Source organism: Littorina saxatilis, linkage group LG1 (assembly GCF_037325665.1).
Source record: "Littorina saxatilis isolate snail1 linkage group LG1, US_GU_Lsax_2.0, whole genome shotgun sequence".
In the NCBI taxonomy this organism is placed as follows: domain Eukaryota; kingdom Metazoa; phylum Mollusca; class Gastropoda; order Littorinimorpha; family Littorinidae; genus Littorina; species Littorina saxatilis.
Genome location: NC_090245.1, coordinates 101,961,711 through 101,980,496, shown reverse-complemented (window position 1 = coordinate 101,980,496; position 18,786 = coordinate 101,961,711). Strand labels below are relative to the sequence as shown.

At 40.9% G+C, this 18,786-nt stretch overlaps 1 protein-coding gene across 2 annotated transcripts; it reads right to left on the bottom strand.

Moving 5' to 3' along the window:
* Positions 1-449: 449 nt before the first annotated feature.
* Positions 450-18,559, bottom strand: LOC138947918 (activating signal cointegrator 1-like). 2 transcript variants are annotated; one of them, XM_070319457.1, is made up of 14 exons: positions 18,471-18,559; positions 17,774-17,921; positions 16,174-16,386; positions 14,324-14,453; positions 12,791-12,909; positions 10,982-11,196; positions 9,969-10,116; positions 8,273-8,467; positions 7,402-7,601; positions 6,861-6,982; positions 5,146-5,196; positions 3,933-3,979; positions 2,869-2,965; positions 450-2,365 (listed from the first exon to the last, which is right to left on the bottom strand). In XM_070319457.1, exons 1-14 carry the CDS (start codon positions 18,545-18,547, stop codon positions 2,316-2,318), a joined length of 1,812 nt encoding a protein of 603 aa, XP_070175558.1. In that variant the 5' UTR covers positions 18,548-18,559; the 3' UTR covers positions 450-2,315. The 2 variants fall into 2 exon arrangements, with proteins under 2 accessions (XP_070175558.1, XP_070175553.1); XM_070319452.1 differs by lacking the exon at positions 3,933-3,979 and having other exon boundaries at positions 5,099-5,196.
* Positions 18,560-18,786: the final 227 nt, after the last annotated feature.

The window sequence follows — 18,786 nt, the reverse complement described above, 5'->3', positions numbered from 1 at the left end:
GTCTAAGGGAGGCAACTACTTTGATGCTTTAACGCCTTTTTGTCTGATTGACCTCCCTTGGAACGTGGGAAAGCGTGCCAGCAAATTTCTACGTTTTTACGTACAGTAAAACAGAAAACAAAACTTTTATTCTCCCCTACCTTGCAGACTACCTATTCTTATTGGTCTTATCCATTTTTGTGCAAGTATGTCCTTCAGATTTCAGCTAGATTGCTGAAATCTGCTTTGACCCCCCCCCCCCCCCCCCCCCCCCCAAGAAAAAAATTAAAAATTGAAAGCTATTAAAAAAATAAGAAAGAAAGAAAGAAAGAAAGAAAGTAAGTAAGTAAGAAAGAAACTACAAAGTCAAAATGGAAAAAGAAAATTCCATGTGTGAGTGCATTTATTAAGAGTATACGCGTTGATCGATCTCTCACATACATGAAACACAGCAACAACAAACATTATCATCAAACTGAACAAATCTTTTTCATTTTATTATTTTCCAATATGGTTTATATCGATTTACTATCACAGACAAACAAGACAAGTCCCCTTCCTGTATTTGAACATCTTTGGACCCAATTGAACACCATTTCAACCACAAACACCAAGATTTACATGCATGTACTTTCAAATCACAAAACACTGATCATACACACTTTTTGGGGTTATAATAAAGTAGATGTTGCAATGCGCGACAGAGGAACCCCCCTTTTAAGACCTCCAAAAATCTGAGAAAATCAGGTCTTAAAAAGGAGGGAGTCTTAAAATGGGGGGACATTTACAGAGGGTAAGAACAGAAAGTCTGAAAAAAGAGGGTCTTAAAATGGAGGGAGTCTTAAAAAAGGGGGGTACCACTGTATTGTGTCAAAAGCAGGCATGAGATGACTTCTACCCTTTTTCTTTACCCTTCAGTTTTACAGCTCAGCTTTAATCAGAGTATGTTTGCGTGTGCTTATACCTAGTGATATTGTAAAGCGCATAGTGCTTTTAGTTATGCGCTATAGAAATCTCCTTAATAAATAAATAAATAAATATTTATTTTCCACCATAGATGTCATGTGGACAAATTCCAAGAAACTGCACACAAAAAATGAATTAAAATGTTTGAACCCTCGCTGTTTTCTTTTCCTCAAGAATAAAACAAGAGCACAATTTTTCTTTTAAACAAAATCAAGAAACAGATAAAGCATCTAATATTTTGCATATGAAAATGTTTGGTAACCCGAGTTTTTTTTTTAATGTAAATAGACCCATGTTGTGGTTGCTGGTTTTTTTTAAAAGCAACTTCTAACAACAAAAATATCAGAAAAATATGTACCTGTATACAGGAATGAACCCATCTCCTTCCAACTATATCAGCTCCCACACTCATTGCAATCTTACATATTTATTTACAACATTAATGGCCATGCATTCTCCTGCTCCTCCACCCCCCTCCACCTATCCGCACACACACTGACATACACACACACACAAATACATCTTTTTTTCTTTTTACTTTCTTTTTCTCTTTTTGTTTGGTAACACTCCAACATAAAACATTTCAATTTGAAAACTACCAGTCTCAACCGAATCTCACAAAGTACAAAGAAAACAATCCTCTTCTTAATTGTTATGGTCTTTCGAACAATCACAGCATCAGCACAGCAAGGAAATGTTTGTGAACATGACCTCATCATAGTCATCTAAAATGCCTGACTCTGGAAGAAGTCTGCAGTGGAGATAAATGGTAATGCAGGGTCCCCACTGGTTTTTAGAAACAAAATTCCATGACTTTTCCATGACTTTCCATGAGCCTCAATAACATTTTCCATGACTAGATCCACAGGTCGCCATTTCCGAACACGCAAACTTTTTACGTCTTGTCACTGCCAGTTTTGACACTGGCTTGCTTTGCACTGAATTTGAGTCAGTTTCTACGCAGTGTCTCTTCGACAAGCAAGTCAAGCATTTGCTACGCAGTCAGATTATCGGTAATGTTTGGTGGTCCTGTCATTTCACTAAACTGGACCACAGGCAGAAGGTATCGTTCACTGGAACACTGGCTGGGCGACAAAAATAGCCGCTGGCGTGCTAAAGGTTAATTTTTTTTCTTTCTTATTTTTGTTAAATTCCATGACTTTCCATGACTTGAATTGAAATTCCATGACTTTCCAGGCCTGAAAAATTAAAAATCAAATTCCATGACTTTCCAGGCCTGAAAAATTAAAAATCAAATTCCATGACTTTCCAGGTTTTCCATGACCTGTACGAACCCTGGTAATGCCTGCTAACAGTGGAACGTGGTTCTTGCCTGGTGGATTTACTGATGTCTTTCAACTCTCCTGTTATCATCTAAGCCCCTTCTTGGCAGCTTGATGGGTTGTGGAGTCGAGTTTATCTGTGGACAAAAAAACCAGATTGGTTGATGACATGCAGGCTGATATCCAGACACTGGTACACATCCACACCGTCACAGATACAGAGAAAACTGACACCTGCATCAGTAGGAATAGCTTAACACAAGAAATGCGCAAGTTAGCAGAACAAAACAACCTGTTCCGGATAGATCATCGATTTTAATTTTTCCTTGTTTGTAAAATGTTCCAAGCTGTGCCTATGCTGAATTTGTGTTGATTTTTTAATTAGTACCATATGTTTTTGTCATGTTGATTTCAGAGTACCCTTATTTGGGCAGCAGTCTGTAAAAGAAAACTGTGCCAGATAGCCAAGTTGAGTGCCTTTAATGGCATGGTGAGTTTGAATGAAATCACATTGGAATTAATGTTCTAGTTGCGATACAAAAATGGGTGCAATAATTGTTTTAGCTAAGTTTATATGGATATGCAGGCAGGATTTTCTCTCAAGTTCGAATTCACCACGCATTCCCCTATCATCACTTACAGATTTTATGTTTTCCTTTAATGGGGAATTTGATGACGAGCTCTTGAGGATCCCCACAGATGAACACATACGGTGATGCTGATTCTCCATCAGGAAACTGAAGAAAACAGTGAAAAGACAAGTCAAACTTGCACCAGGAATACAACTAAGAGTAAACAAGAAGAGCAAACGCTCGATCGAGTCACTTTCGCAGTTCTGAATATTATATGAGGCATCAGATGGACAGGAAGAAATTGCTATTCACAACACAATGAGTCACGTTCACATAAAATTTGAGCCCGGTCACTTTTATAGTTTCCGAGAAAAGCCCAACGTTAAGTTGTGTGTTGCCGAACAGAAAAGGCTAGTTATCTCCCTTGTTTTTCTGATAACGTTCGTAAAAGGCTACAGATGTAAATACTTTGATGTAAAGAATAATCCTACAAAGTTTCAATCACATCCGATGAACTTTGTCAAAGATATAAAATGTCTAATTTTTCCTTTGACGCTGACCTGTGACCTTGAAAAAGGTCAAAGGTCAACGAAACCATCGTTAAAGTGTAGAGGTCATTGGAGGTCACGACTAAACAAAATATGAGCCCGATCGCTTTGATAGTTTCCGAGAAAAGTCCAACGTTAAGGTGGTGTCTACGGACGGCCGGCCGGCCGGCTGGCCGGCCGGCTGGCCGGACAGACTAACACTGACCGATTACATAGAGTCACTTTTTCTCAAGTGACTCAAAAACAGAATGCAGACAAACACTTTTCAAGGGGAAAATTACGAAACACATTTGTCTTCTGCTGCAATCTGTTCCTAGTGTCTCTAAACATTTGTCAATTCCAGTCATACATGATGTAACAACAAACAGAGGAGCAAGTATTGACATAAGCACCCACTCACAACTGACCTTTTGTCTGTACTCTTCCTATGAGAGACAGTCCACAAGATTCACACCTTACAACTCACCTTCTGTCTGTACTCTTCCTGCGAGAGACAGTCCACAAGATTCACACCTTACAACTGACCTTCTGTCTGTACTCTTCCTGCGAGAGACAGTCCACAAGATTCACACCTTACAACTCACCTTCTGTCTGTACTCTTCCTGCGAGAGACAGTCCACAAGGTCCACACCTTACAACTCACCTTCTGTCTGTACTCTTCCTGTGAGAGACAGTCCACAAGGTCCACACCTTACAACTCACCTTCTGTCTGTACTCTTCCTGTGAGAGACAGTCCACAAGGTTCACACCTTACAACTGACCTTCTGTCTGTACTCTTCCTGCAAGAGACAGTCCACAAGATTCACACCTTACAACTGACCTTCTGTCTGTACTCTTCCTGCAAGAGACAGTCCACAAGATTCACACCTTACAACTCACCTTCTGTCTGTACTCTTCCTGCCAGGGACAGTCCACAAGATTCACACCTTACAACTCACCTTCTGTCTGTACTCCACATGATTCACACCTTACAACTGACCTTCTGTCTGTACTCTTCCTGCAAGAGACAGTCCACAAGATTCACACCTTACAACTCACCTTCTGTCTGTACTCTTCCTGCGAGAGACAGTCCACAAGATTCACACCTTACAACTCACCTTCTGTCTGTACTCTTCTTGCCAGAGACAGTCCACAAGATTTACACCTTACAACTCACCTTCTTTCTGTCTGTACTCTTCCTGCGAGAGACAGTCCACAAGATTCACACCTTACAACTCACCTTCTGTCTGTACTCTTCCTGTGAGAGACAGTCCACAAGATTCACACCTTACAACTCACCTTCTGTCTGTACTCTTCCTGTGAGAGACAGTCCACAAGATTCACACCTTAAAACTCACCTTCTGTCTGTACTCTTCCTGCGAGAGACAGTCCACAAGATTCACACCTTACAACTCACCTTCTGTCTGTACTCTTCCTGTGAGAGACAGTCCACAAGGTCCACACCTTACAACTCACCTTCTGTCTGTACTCTTCCTGTGAGAGACAGTCCACAAGGTCCACACCTTACAACTCACCTTCTGTCTGTACTCTTCCTGTGAGAGACAGTCCACAAGATTCACACCTTACAACTCACCTTCTGTCTGTACTCTTCCTGCAAGAGACAGTCCACAAGATTCACACCTTACAACTCACCTTCTGTCTGTACTCTTCCTGTGAGAGACAGTCCACAAGATTCACACCTTACAACTCACCTTCTGTCTGTACTCTTCCTGTGAGAGACAGTCCACAAGATTCACACCTTACAACTCACCTTCTGTCTGTACTCTTCCTGTGAGAGACAGTCCACAAGGTCCACACAGCCCAGCAGACAGCCTACAGGGTAGTGTTGGGGAAATTCAATGTACGGATCTGTACAGACAAACAAACATTTTTCTCAAATAGGAGAAAATGGCACAAGAAACAAAGACAAAATGTAGAGATGAGAAAAATTTAAGGTCCTCTTATGTCCTGTCTTTGCAAGACAGTGACAGTGAAAAATGACAAACAAAAACAGATAGAACGACAACTGTGCATAGACAAAAAGATTTCTACAGAGGTTTGGTCTTCCGTTCTGCCTCTATAAGAGAGCAAATCGCCAGACACATACAGGAAAATCCCAAATATACAAAAAGACAGATGCACCCAAACAGACAGGTAGACAAACAGACTTATTCAAGGGCTTGGCCTAACTCTTTGTTTGAAACAGAAACCTTGGCAGACAAAGACAGCAAGTCAGAGAGATGGTGACAACAGAGAGATGGTGACAAGGACACAAGGAGACACACCAAAAGGTTGATTACCGTACTTTCCGGGTGACAAGGCGCTTCGTTATCTAAGACGCACCCCCTTCTTTTTAAAAAAAATTGTAATCCAGTCACCCATTGGACGCAGGGGGCCATAGGGCGCACCAAAATGACCCAGTTTTTGCCATGAGAGGTGGTTCCCCTGTCATATCTGAGAGAGGAAACACTTCCTGCATCGGGGTCAGTGACCGGTCAGTGACCGACTTTAACTGAGTGAAAATATGTGTGCTCTGTGTGTGCGCCAGATCAAAGGCATTGTGATAGCTGGGTGGCCTTGTTAAAAGACACGACCTTCTTCCCAGGGGTCAATGACCCAGTTTTTGCCATGAGAGGTGGTTCCCCTGTCATATCTGAGAGAGGAAACACTTCCTGCATCGAAGTCAGTGACCGGTCAGTGACCGAGTTTAACAGAGTGGAAATCTGTGTGTGCGGCCAGATCAAAGGCAGGGCAGTACCTAGTAGCTGAAACATGCATTATCACAAGTTGTTTGACTGGTACTCAAGCGGTCTCTCTGATTTTTTTCGTATTTCATACACGGATTAGGCGCTTTGTTATACAAGACGCAGGGGTCGAACTCGAGGAAAAAAGTCGCGCCTTATGACCCGGAAAGTACGGTATACTGAAAGACAGACAAACACACAAAAAGACTGATATACAATGGTCTAATGCTTTGTCGTCACAAGAAAACAGGGTAGACTACCAGTCAGAGAGAGTAAAAAGAACTAACAGAGACAAACAGAAAGACTGATACAGTAGGAGAGAAACACAGATGGTGAAATTGGCAAATAAATACACACAGAACAAAAACGGATACAGCGACAGATGGTGAAAGGGGCAAAAAAGACACACAGAACAAACTGATACAGCGACAGAGACCCACAGTCTGGCACAGATGGTGAAAGGGGCAAAAAGAGACACACACAAAGACTGATGTCAACAGACTGACAAAAAAACTCAAGACTTGGCAGAAAGTTTTGTCCATAGAAGAGAGCAAGACAGACAAACAGTCAGACAAAGACTGGGAGAGATGGTGACAAAATAATAATACGAGAATTTATAACGCGCACGTATCTCAGCACAAGGCGACTCAAGGCGCACTCATACACATTCTTTCGCATTAACAACTCAAGCACACTCATATACACTTACGCATAAACATGCAAATTGATAGGTATGCAGACAGAAAATAACCATACTGTAATAACAGTCAGACGGAACAGATTTCTAACCTTGATACAATTGTCGATAGTGGTTCTCCATCTCTTCTATTTCTTGTGTGCTTGGTGCCTTGGCTGTCGCTGCTATCCAGAGACGTCCCCTGTGAGCTGTGTACCATGAACGACCTTCATGCCTGAAACACACACAGAGTGATAATGCAAAACCTGATGTGAATTAATGGCAATGCATGCTTCTTACAATTAAACACAGAATTTTGGGCAAGATTCATCCAATAAATATGTACCGAAAGTTTAAGCTACACAAGTCAAGCATGCGTTAATGAAATAACGTTATTGCAATGATACAGACTGTCGCAAAATTCACAAACTTTCACTTGTTTAAAATAAATCTTAAAGTTAACGTTTCAATTTAGGAAAATTGTTGCATAGATGTCCTGGATTTGATCTTAATTATTTTTATACAGATGTAAGACAAGTCATTAGCGTGATAAAACAATTGTAGATCAATGCAAAGACATAACACTAACCAACATTTTTCGTCTCAGAGACCTGAACTAAAGACGATCATAGCCAAAGTTGATCAGAAACTCACACTTTAATTCCTGCCACCAGCTGTGATGCCCAGGGCTGGTGCATGCTCAGACACATGCCTTCATCCGACATTTCGTTCAGCTCTCTGTCTTGGATCACAGGTACGTGTGCTCTGGCCGTCGTCTTGGTTACATCCTGGTTGGGCCAGGGCTTGGTGCTCATCTTGGTTGAGGTTGTTTTGCTTTTCCTATCTGGGACAAACTAAAAGCACAAACAGAGAAAATGGATTTTAGCTCAAAATATTTGTGTTATATTAAATTACAGAGCGCTTTATTAAAATAATGTAACAAATGTTCTAAAGTGTCTTTGAAATGAACACAGACTGAATACAGTGAATTTTTTTCTCAGAAAGTGTAGCATGCAAAAAATGCTTGAGCATATTGATCAGGAAACACTTCCCTAATATTCAAACTAAGTTTTCCTTGTTGTTTTTTCTCCTTTTTTTTCTTTTTTTCTCTTCTCTTTTTTCAAAAATGTGTCGCATTGATCATATTCCGCCATGAAATTTCAGGCATGTTTATGTGAGCACTTATCATAAGTTTTAAACTTGTTGTGCTCCTTCTTAATGATGTTGTTATATTATCATGTGTCTGTTTACGAATAAAATACTGTTTAAACAAAAAAACACTTCCCTCCCAAATCATGTACGCTCTATAATGGAACCGACGACTAGATCAGCAATATGATTTGATGCCAATACCCCCCCCCCCCCCACCCACCCCCACCTATGCACTCACATTGTCATATCAAAAAAACTTCCAGGCTAGACTTCAACATCAAAATTGCTCATGAACCCTATGTGCTGGAATGATCAATATTTCATTCACTAGACACCCAAATCAAAATAACATTAGCCATTCCTCAAAACCTACCGTAGGAGCGGGCTGTACTATAGATGGGTTGACCAAAGATCCCTGCCCTAAATCAGCAGGGTTGCCTCCCCTGCTCTGATCTCCGCTGCCGCCATACTGGACTTGTTGCACCACAGCGTCGCGATGGTCGTACATGGTCTGCCCCACTGTGTTGGCCTCTTCCACCACTTGACGGCCAGCAAAGTCCAGCGTCACCTGCACAAGGACCACAGAAATAACGGGTTAACCCTTTCAGCTCCATCGCTTCTACAGCGGAACCCCCCCCCCCCCCCCCCCCCTTTTAAGACCCCCTCCCTTTTAAGACCCTGTTTTCTCAGACTTTCTGTTTATAACCTCTGTAAATTGTAAAGCGCTTAGAGAACGTCAAGCGCTCTATAAATCTCCCATATTATTATTATACATTTACCCCCATTTTAAGACTCCCTCCTTTTTAAGACCTGATTTTCTCAGATTTGTTTGAGGTCTTAAATTTCTAGAGTACTTGTGTACTACTACCGGTCACACAAAATCTAAGCTTTGAAATCTGAACCCCGAGACTGCTTGGGAACCTGAATCTTACTTTCCATCTTCAGTTGCCAATATTTTTTTAACCTGCAGTGGACCAATTAATTTTGGCACAGTGGTCTGATGGAATAAGACGCCGGCCTCCCATGCGGAAGGTCAAATCCCGGACGCACGTGGTGGGTAAAGGGTGGAAATTTTTCCAATCTCCCAGGTCAACTTATGTGCAGACCTGCTAGTGCCTTATCCCCCTTGTGTACACGCAGGCAGAAGACCTAGTGCGCAGAAACACATCCTGTCCGAGTTCAGTGGGTTATAGAAACACAAAAATACCCAGCATGCTTCCCTCGAAAGCGGCGTATGGCTGCCTGAAAGGCGGGGTAAAAACTGTCATACATGTAAAAGATCGTGGGAGTTTCAGCCCATGCACAAAGAAGAAGTTGATGAAAGCTAAAAAGCCGTTCTGTCATATGATAAGTGAAACAAATGACGCCAGAGCTAAGATTATTCTTCCAGAAGGATGTGTGAGCAGTTTTTGCTATGAAAGTTGATAGCCCGTGATAAGTAGCTACTTGACTGCATTCAGACAGTTCTGTGTTGATCTGCAGGTAGACGGGCGCAGTGGCGTGGTGGTAAGACGTCGGCCTCCTAATCAGGAGGTCGTGAGTTCGAATCCCGGTTGCTGCCGCCTGGTGGGTTAAGAGTGGAGATTTTTCCGATCTCCCAGGTCAACTTATGTGCAGACCTGCTAGTGACTTAACCCCCTTCGTGTGTACACGCAAGTATAAGACCAAGTGTGCACGGAAAAGATCCTGTAATCCATGTCAGAGTTCGGTGGGTTATGGAAACACGAAAATACCCAGCATGCCTACTCAACGAAAGCGGAGTGAGCTGACTATGCTCTCAGAGTATAGTGTGGGGAACCCAAATGGGCAAACGAGCTCACACGTAACCAGACAATTCTGGAACGCTGAAGAAGAAGAAGAAGATCTGCAGGTAGTTATCTAGTTTATCACAATCATGAAGACATGGTGACTAGTATCTAGTCAACTACATTTGAAATCACGTGTCAGTATTTAGGTAAAATGTTCTCATCACCTAAAACCTTTTCGATTATCTAAAATCAGACTCTAGAACATCTAAAAACTGTTTAACATCTGTTCGTTCCCATGTCCGAGTCATTTTCTAGTCTCACCTTTCTGTCTCTCCGTGACGCATGGCGTGAAGATCGCAGCTCTTCCTCTCGTTTCCGCAGTGCTTCGCGATCCTTCTTGCTCAGCCACTGGTTGGAATCCGTAGAGAAGTAGTCACACTCATCGTCTATCACTTGTGTTCTCCGTACACTGAAAAAAACGAAAACAGAGGATGACCATTACTATCAAATATAAACAGAATAAGTCATTATTATCACAGAGAACAAAGTGTCTCTTTAAAGTTCACTGTAAAATAGTAAAGCATTCACAACATAAAGGAAGCAGAATAAACTGCTTTTGTCAGATAAAACATCTCAGAGAGGTATACTTAAAATAGGCACAACAAAGTGCTTTTGTGAGGTGGCGGGTATCAGAGAGGTTATATAATGCTTTATGACATCATCAACAGTAAAAATCTTGATTATGTTTTTCATGAAGAGGACATCTTATTGCCCATACAAATTACAATACTCCTGCCTAATTAAGTACACAAAATAATAGGTGGGAAAAAAACCACTAAATCATGAAGAGAAAATATAAAGGTGACTTGAAAGAAGCAAGAGGAAGTGCCTTGAAAACCCCCACTTTTTCACGGTTTTTAAATGTTTGTAAACAAGGTTGGGCAACTTAGCCCAGCTCACTTTCGAATGTAACTAAAAATGGGAGAAAAATTATATAGTCTTTTACCCACATCTGAGCATGAGAGTCTGGCTGGGGAGTTTTCCACCCATTGAATGAACCCATACATAGCACTTGACGCCAGCTACACCGCTGCAGTGTTGTTCCAAGCCTCAAAGGACAAGAGGTCAGTCCGACCTGGATTGAAAATCTGAATAAGTCCAAAAGTCTGTGACCGCTTGGTAGGACATTTGTTGGACCAGAAGACCACCTACATGTCAGGGGTCAGACTAATGCGTCAGATCAAAAAAGTATGCGTCATTGACGGAAGATTGAGGCCTGGAAACAGCACTGCCGCTGCAGATTTGATGAACACACACACATATCTGCCACTAACCTTGTTTTGTCAAACTCAATCAGCCTGTCTTTGTGCTTCTGTGCTTTCTGGAGCCCTTCCTGCATCTTTGCCGACAATGACGGCATCAACTCCCTCTCTCCACCCCCGTGACATAGAGGCGTGAATTTATCCGCATCTCGCATCAAGAACTGTCGTAGCTTTTCACTTTTCTTGGACCCCCGTGACAAAGTATCCTGGTCTTCTGGACTACAGACCTGTGATTAAAGCAAAAAAACTCTTATTTTCAACAAACAAATGAATACAAGGGCTCTAAATATGTCCCAAGACGAAATATAAAGAGAGAGAGAGAGAGAGAAAGTTATGCCGAACATGTCCCCTGGCACCTTATACAATATGAAGAACTGAATGAACAAACAGCTTTTATCCTCAATTGAGTATTATGTTAATTATGATGACATAATTATCATAATTAGTTATTATTATTAATGAAGCGACTGAAACAACCTTTATAAGAGCATACCTTGGAGTTCCCTATTTACATGAAGTAGGCTATGTATGATTAATGCTTTTGAACAAAACAAGGGAAGTTTAAGTACGAGTCATCCACAAGTGGCAACTCAGGTCATGTAAACATAAACAAATATTTTATTGCCTGGATCCTTTACAACCTGCGCATCCAAATAGAAATAATCCCCAGAAAATTCTTTCCCCAATCTCTTTAAGTAGACGAGAAATACTTGTGATACAGCTAATAAACTTATCTCAAAATTGTCAACGAAACTTGCTGTTAAGGTAAGGCCAAAAAAAAATTAGGTCTGTTTACGGTAACATAGGGTGAAAAAATAGGGTCGGTAGGTCGGTCTTTTTTTTTTTTCCAATTTTTTTTTTTCTCCCCTCTCTATGTTTCACAGTTCATTTCTTCTCATCAATCCCTGTTTTTGCCCAACATAACTATAAACAGTACTTTGAGCTTACCTCCCTTCTGTCGTCTGCTGTTTGAGTGCAAACAGCTCTATTTTGGATGCGGTTTTTTTTTCCAGACGATCCAAAAAAAATATTAGGGTCGGTCGGGTTACCGTAAACAGACCTATTTTTTTTTTTTTTTTGCCTAATAATAATGTAACGTGTTTTTTCTCTCAATTAATTAATGAAATACTTGCAGAACAATTATACTGCCACTACATAACAAAAAAACAGCTCAGGTAAACAAAAGGATAAGAGTTTCATCTTGTGTATGGAAACAACGGATTCAGATAGACAAAATACCTCATGGAAATAATTCACTGAAGTGGAGTGTTCATCAGAGTAAAGTGGGTTTTTGATAGCCCTTTTTCTTCTTCTTCGTTCATGGGCTCAGACTCCCACGTTCACTCATGTGTTTAGCACGAGTGGATTTGTACGTGAATGACCGTTTTTATCCCGCCATTCAGGCAGCATACGCCGATTTCGGGGGAGGCATGCTGGGTATTTTCGTGTTTCTATAACCCACCGAACTCTGACATGGATTACAGGATCTTTTCCATGCGCACTTGGTCTTGTGCTTGCGTGTACACACGAAGGTGGGGTTAAGTCACTAGCAAGTCTGCACAGAAGTTGACCTGGGAGATCGCAAAAATCTCCACTCTTAACCCACCAGGCGGCAGCAACCGGGATTCGAACTCACGACCTCCCGATAAGGAGGGCGACGTCTTACCACCACGCCACTGCGCCCGTCTTTGATAGCCCTTCAACAACAATGAAAAACAAAAACAAAACAAAATATAATATAAAATAAAAAATGAAAAAACAAGAAAAAAGAAAAACAAATGAAAAAAAGAAACAATGGAGAACAAAATCAACTATATTCACCAGTCTTCCGCAGTATAAACAGGGCCCAGCCCCCTCCTGTTCACAGACTACACGACCACAGTTGGTGCAGTTGTTGATCACCTTGTGTTTCAGTGCTTGGCATTCGCACTGAGTTCTACCTGAAAACAGCAAAAAACATTTTCAGGGATGACCAAAACGTCCGCCCGACAATTCTGGTCAAAACTTTTGGTTGTACTATCGAGTTTTAAAGCCATATAAGAGACTGTGCCAAAAGGTGACGTTTTCATGTCAGTATGTCCCAAATGACATCACCAGTACATTTTTCATTCTATCTAATCTGTTTTCGTTCTATTTTTTCTAATAACATGCGTTAACAATTGATTGCCAACTGGAATGGAAGAGCACAAAAAGTGTAACTTGATATGTAGTTTCTCTAGAGGGAAAAACATCTTCCACTTTCATGTCAGTGTGTCCCATGCAACATACATTTGCCAAACAGCTATGTGCAAGTAGATTATTTGTTAGTGGTATAGAAAATACTGATCAACAATTAAAGTCAGTTTTCACATTCATTTTCTACCTATTTCTTATTTGTTTATTCTGTTGGCAATGGTGAAATGTCAGCAATCGTGTGTCATTCGGGACAGTAGACATGACACCTGACCTTTTGGCACAGTCTCATAAACACTGCAGATGCAGCAACTTCTGTCGTCTGCAAACTCATCGCCATGTTCCAGTGAAACAAAAATGAGGCCCCTATGCGTGTCACTGCTGTTTTAATTGTGTAAAGAAACCTAACACTCAAAAATTGTTTTTACCCCACCATTCAGGCTTTTGGGGGAAGCATGCTGGGTATTGTCGTGTTTCTATAACCCACCGAACTCTGACATGGATTACAGGATCTTTGCCGTGCGCACTTGGTCTTGTGCTTGCGTGTACGCACGAAGGGGGAAGAGGCGCTAGCAGATCTGCACATAAGTTGACCTGGGAGATCGGAAAAATCTCCACCCTTAACCCACCAGGCAGCTGCGATTTGAACTCATGACCTTCCGATTAGGAGGCCGATGTATTATATCCGCTAGGCCACTGCGCCCGTCTGTAGCCATTTGATTTCATTTTCATTTTTCATTTTCATTACTTTATTGTCCCATCGCTGGGAAATTCGGGTCGATCCTCCCAGTGAAAAGCTAGCAGCGACGGAGTCATGCTACCCAGGTGTCTGCGTGTTTAGGTGTATTCAGCCACCTGCACTTATGGCAGAATGACCAAGGTCTTTTACGTGCCATTGTGATGACACGGGGGTGGAACATGGCTTCCGTCTCTGGGTCTGCACATAAAGTTGACCCGTGCCCGTCCCGGCCCGAATTCGAACCTGCGACCTTTCGATCACAAGTCCAGTGCTCTACCAACTGAGCTACCGGGCCCCCGGTTGATTATTGACAGATAAAAACTAAACAAGCAAAACATCCACAATGTATCTTTGAGCCTTGTGTAGATCTATGTATCTATGTTTGTGGAGGTGAGATATCAAAGGAATGACACCTTGAAAGCAGCCGCTTAAAGCTACAATACCTGGCAATTTGATGACTAGTTTCTCTTTTCCCTGTTGACTGTACAAAGGCACAAACTTGTTTTTCTTCTTGGCACCAATGCCCAGCTGCTCACCACCTTTCGATGGACTCTTCGTGACAGAATTCTGCTCCTGGGGAAAACAAGCAGTGAAATTTGAACTCACATTATTATTTAAAACGTGAATCTGGATTTTTTCTCCACATGCACTCAGTAACAACAGGAGAAGAAAACAGTACAATTGCTAACTTGACTGACATATATATTCAAAACATGAATCTGGGGTGGGTTTTTTTTTACTAACACCCAGTAACAACAGGAGAAGAAAACAGTACAATTGCTAACTTGACTGACATATATATTCAAAACATGAATCTGGGGTGGGTTTTTTTTTACTAACACCCAGTAACAATAGGAGAAGAAAACAGTACAATTCATATTGCTAACTGGACTGATATCCCAGAAGAGTACCATAAGAACAATAGCATTAGTTCTTTAATAGCACACATTTATGTTAGGCCAAAAAAAATAGGTCTGTTTACGGTAACATAGGCCAAAAAAATAGGGTCGGTAGGTCGGGATTTTTTATTTTTCTTCCCAAAAAACCCCATATTTTTACGTTATTTTGCACACAAAAAAACAAGATTTTTTTTTTCCCCCCCAAATGCCAAAAAAAAGTCTAGGGTCGCGCGAAAAAAATAGGGTCAGTCGGGTTACCGTAAACAGACTGTTTTTATTTTTTGGCCTTAAAGGCACAGTAAGCCTCCCGTAAACCATCACAGATACTGTCAGGCTTTTACACACAGTACAAACACCCTTCCATTTGAACGCTCACCAAACGGGAACATCCTAGGTGCCCTACGTAAAGAGCGAGCAATTTTCAAAGAATTAATTATGCGGAGAGAGTGTCAGAGACAATCGGACCGTGGTGCGTTTTGGCGCTAGACCTAACTTTTAAAATCTAAATAATAAATTGACAGCTTGTTACACAAACATTCTTAAATCATAAAAGAATTCTTTTTTCCAGAAAAGATCAGTACAATTCGAAGTTTTGAAAGTTTGAAAAAAAAAAGCAGGGAAGAAGGGTCACGCAAGGTCGTGGTTCTCGTAGCAGACGACGGTTTATACCTATCGCCAGTTTCTCTGAACAGTCAAAAGCCATCGCTAGAGTTCTTGTGAACCACAGCCGTTTGTTTCGTGCATAGTCAGAGGTACTTTATAACGTGCTATTGCAGATAAGCTCACAGCGAGTCGCATTCAAATTACTAACTGACGACTACATTGTGAAAAAGGGAAACTTGATCACACGGGTTCACGATGGCTCAGGGGCAAGATAAACCACGCAAAAATAAATTCTTTGAAAATTTCTCGCTCTTTACGGAGGGCACCTAGAATGTTCCCGTTTGGTGAGCGTTCAAATGGAAGGGTGTTTGTACTGTGTGTAAAAGCTTGACAGTATCTGTGATGGTTTACGGGAGGCTTACTGTGCCTTTAATTCTGTCTGGTAATTTGTTATTGTTACCTGCATACACCTTTATTTTCTTTCTGAAAAACAACTTCAAGGACTGCACATAATACTAAATACTTAAGGCTGTCAAAGACAATGGACTGACTCCACATTATTCTGGCACAAATGAGCTGAAAGTTTGTAAAACCTAGTGTAAACAGTCCTTTAATTAAGGGAAACAGTTAACGTGTTACAGAACTTGTTCACTAAATTTTACTAATCAACAAAACACAAGTACGTATATTGGCACAATTCATCACTTACATTTTACTGAACAACAAAACACAAGAATACTGCCACAATTACAACAACAAAATAAACCTAAAAAGACATGACAGGAACCTACTGGTTCAGAGGCTACTCCATTGAGTATTGATGCAAATGCAGAAGGCTCAGGAACTCCATTACTGTTTGTAGTGACAGAGGTTGATGATGATGCGAAGGTGGCAGCAGCATTTTCTTCATTGCTGCCATTGCTGTCTTTGAGTTTGTTCTTCTCCCTCTTCTTCTTGCCTTTTGGCTGAACGTATACCTGTGTTTCGTCACTTTTTCTGTACACCTGAAAGGCACATAAGCATTAATTTTTACAGTTAATGTTTCGCGTTGAACATTACCACAAACAAAATTTTCATAATACATAGTTTATGATGTTTTCAAAATCAACCAGTCAGGAGCTTTTGGTAACTAACAAAAAAAACCACAGTAACAAATAATAAACATGTGTAACACTCCTTATTTTCTCCTTATTAACCCCTTCACTGCCCACCCCGTATGTATTACGTGGTCATTTTTGGTTTGTCCTACGCCCATACACGTACTAGGTATGTGGCATTTACATCAGCACTTTTCAGGACATTTGTGAAAACTAAATGGGAGGTAACCACTGTCCAACTTCTTGATGGGGTTTAAACACAGTTCTTTCCCATTGACCAGCAATACCAAAATGCTAATATACTGTGGCAGTGAAGGGGTTAAGACTATTTCTACTCTCTCATGTTCTTTCTCTCTCTCATGTGCTCGCTCATGTGCCCTCTCCTCTCCCTCTCTCTCTCTCTCTTACTGTCATGCTTATCTTTTGTAATTGTTTTACGTTTGTAACATATATATGTATTTAAGATTAGAATAGTCCCTCTCTGGGCGAGGGCTGGTTGAAAAGAAGCTCGTTTATATTGCTTATGCCACAACCCTCGTAAAATAAAATTTGATTTGCTTTGATTTGATCTCTTCAAAGCGCAGCTTCGCAAATACCTGATGTCACGAACAGTTACATTCTAAAGCTGTTTCTAGCAAGAATGCATTGCTATCACTAACCTCTATATATTTTGTTGATGATGATAATGATGTCGACGATGATCATGATGATGATAAGGTTGTGGTTGTGTGTGTGTGCGTGTGGGTGTGTGTGTGTGTGGGTCTGTGTGTGTGCGTGCGTATATGTCTGTGTGTGTGTGTGTGTGTGCGCATATGTGTGTGTGTGTGAGTTTGTGTGTTGTATTGAGTGCGAACGTAATTGCAGGCATGCGGCGCGCGTGTGTGTGTGTCGACTTTTCTTTTCCTTTGTATTATATGGACATACATGTACATTTCAATGTTCTATCATGCATTATGTATTCGTATAGGTAATGTTGTAATTAGTAATATTGTATGATTGCGATTGACAATTGTCCTTTTCTTGTCTTTATAAAAAAATTTTATCTCTTAGTTTAGCAGGGACAGATTGTAAGACTAGGCGTGAGCCTAAAATCTCCATCCTTGAGTAATAAAGTTTGTTTGTTCGTTCTCCTATAAAATTAAGTATTTTGTGCACTCTACCAATATTGCTATTACGTACAACACAAGACTTGGTGCACTTGAGCACCTTACCAGAGCGAGCAGCCAACACTCTGATTTTTTAACAAGAAAAACACAAGTGAAATGGTACAGTAAACAACAGAGACGCGTCATACCTTTGCATTGGGAGGTGGTTTCCCACTGATGGTGTGCCATCTCTCCAGGAGACGAGGAATGAAATCCTGAACTGCAGAATCGGAGGTTCCCAGCAAGCTGAACATGTACTCTTGCAGATCCTCTGCATCTTCCATGGACAGGATGTACCTGTAAACAAACACCAAAATACAGTGGAACCCCAGTTTTAAGATCCCACAATTCAAGACCTGGGAGATCAGAAAAACCTCCACCCTTAACCCACCAGACGGCCGCGATTTAAACTCACGTCGACCTTCCAAGCCTGATGTCTTATTCACTAGGCCACTGTTCCCGTTTTCCTTCTAAAAGCCATGTAAACGAAAGGCATCTGTTGGCTACAGTTCATTCCGGCTGTGACTTCAAAGTTCAAAGGTATCTAAAATGACTTGTTATGCTTACAAGAGCAAGTTCTGCAAAATTAGAGGCTCAAATGCCACTGGATTGTGAGCTGTGAATTTACAACGCTAAAGTTCAACATTACCAAATGGTGTCGAAAAACTTGCTGTACATGATGTGGTGACATTGCACAACAAACCGAAAACGATACAAGACTAAGATTACCTGACATCTGTTGAAACGTTTTGCTCTTGTAAAAACAAGAAGCACCATGAAACAAAATATAATTGCAATGGATCATATTGAAATGTCTTAAATTAACAAATTAAATACATTACGTACCCTGCACCTTCCTCGTTGATTTCAATTCCGAGCTTCTTCATTTCTTCACATAACCATTCTTGTGTAGAGGAAGCCATCTTGTCGTCTGCTACAGAAATACGACTTCAAGTTTGGAGAGTCACCCAAGGGAAACTACTTCATGCGCCTTCTCGTGTTACCTAATGCACCAAATGTATCTACTGTCAAAAACAGCAACACATTAACAAAATGAAATAAAGAGATAGATGGACAAATAAACAAAATGGAATAACTTAATTAAATTGATAAGACACTGGTCTTTTTTCATAAAGTAAAAACACGAGAAGAATGATTTATT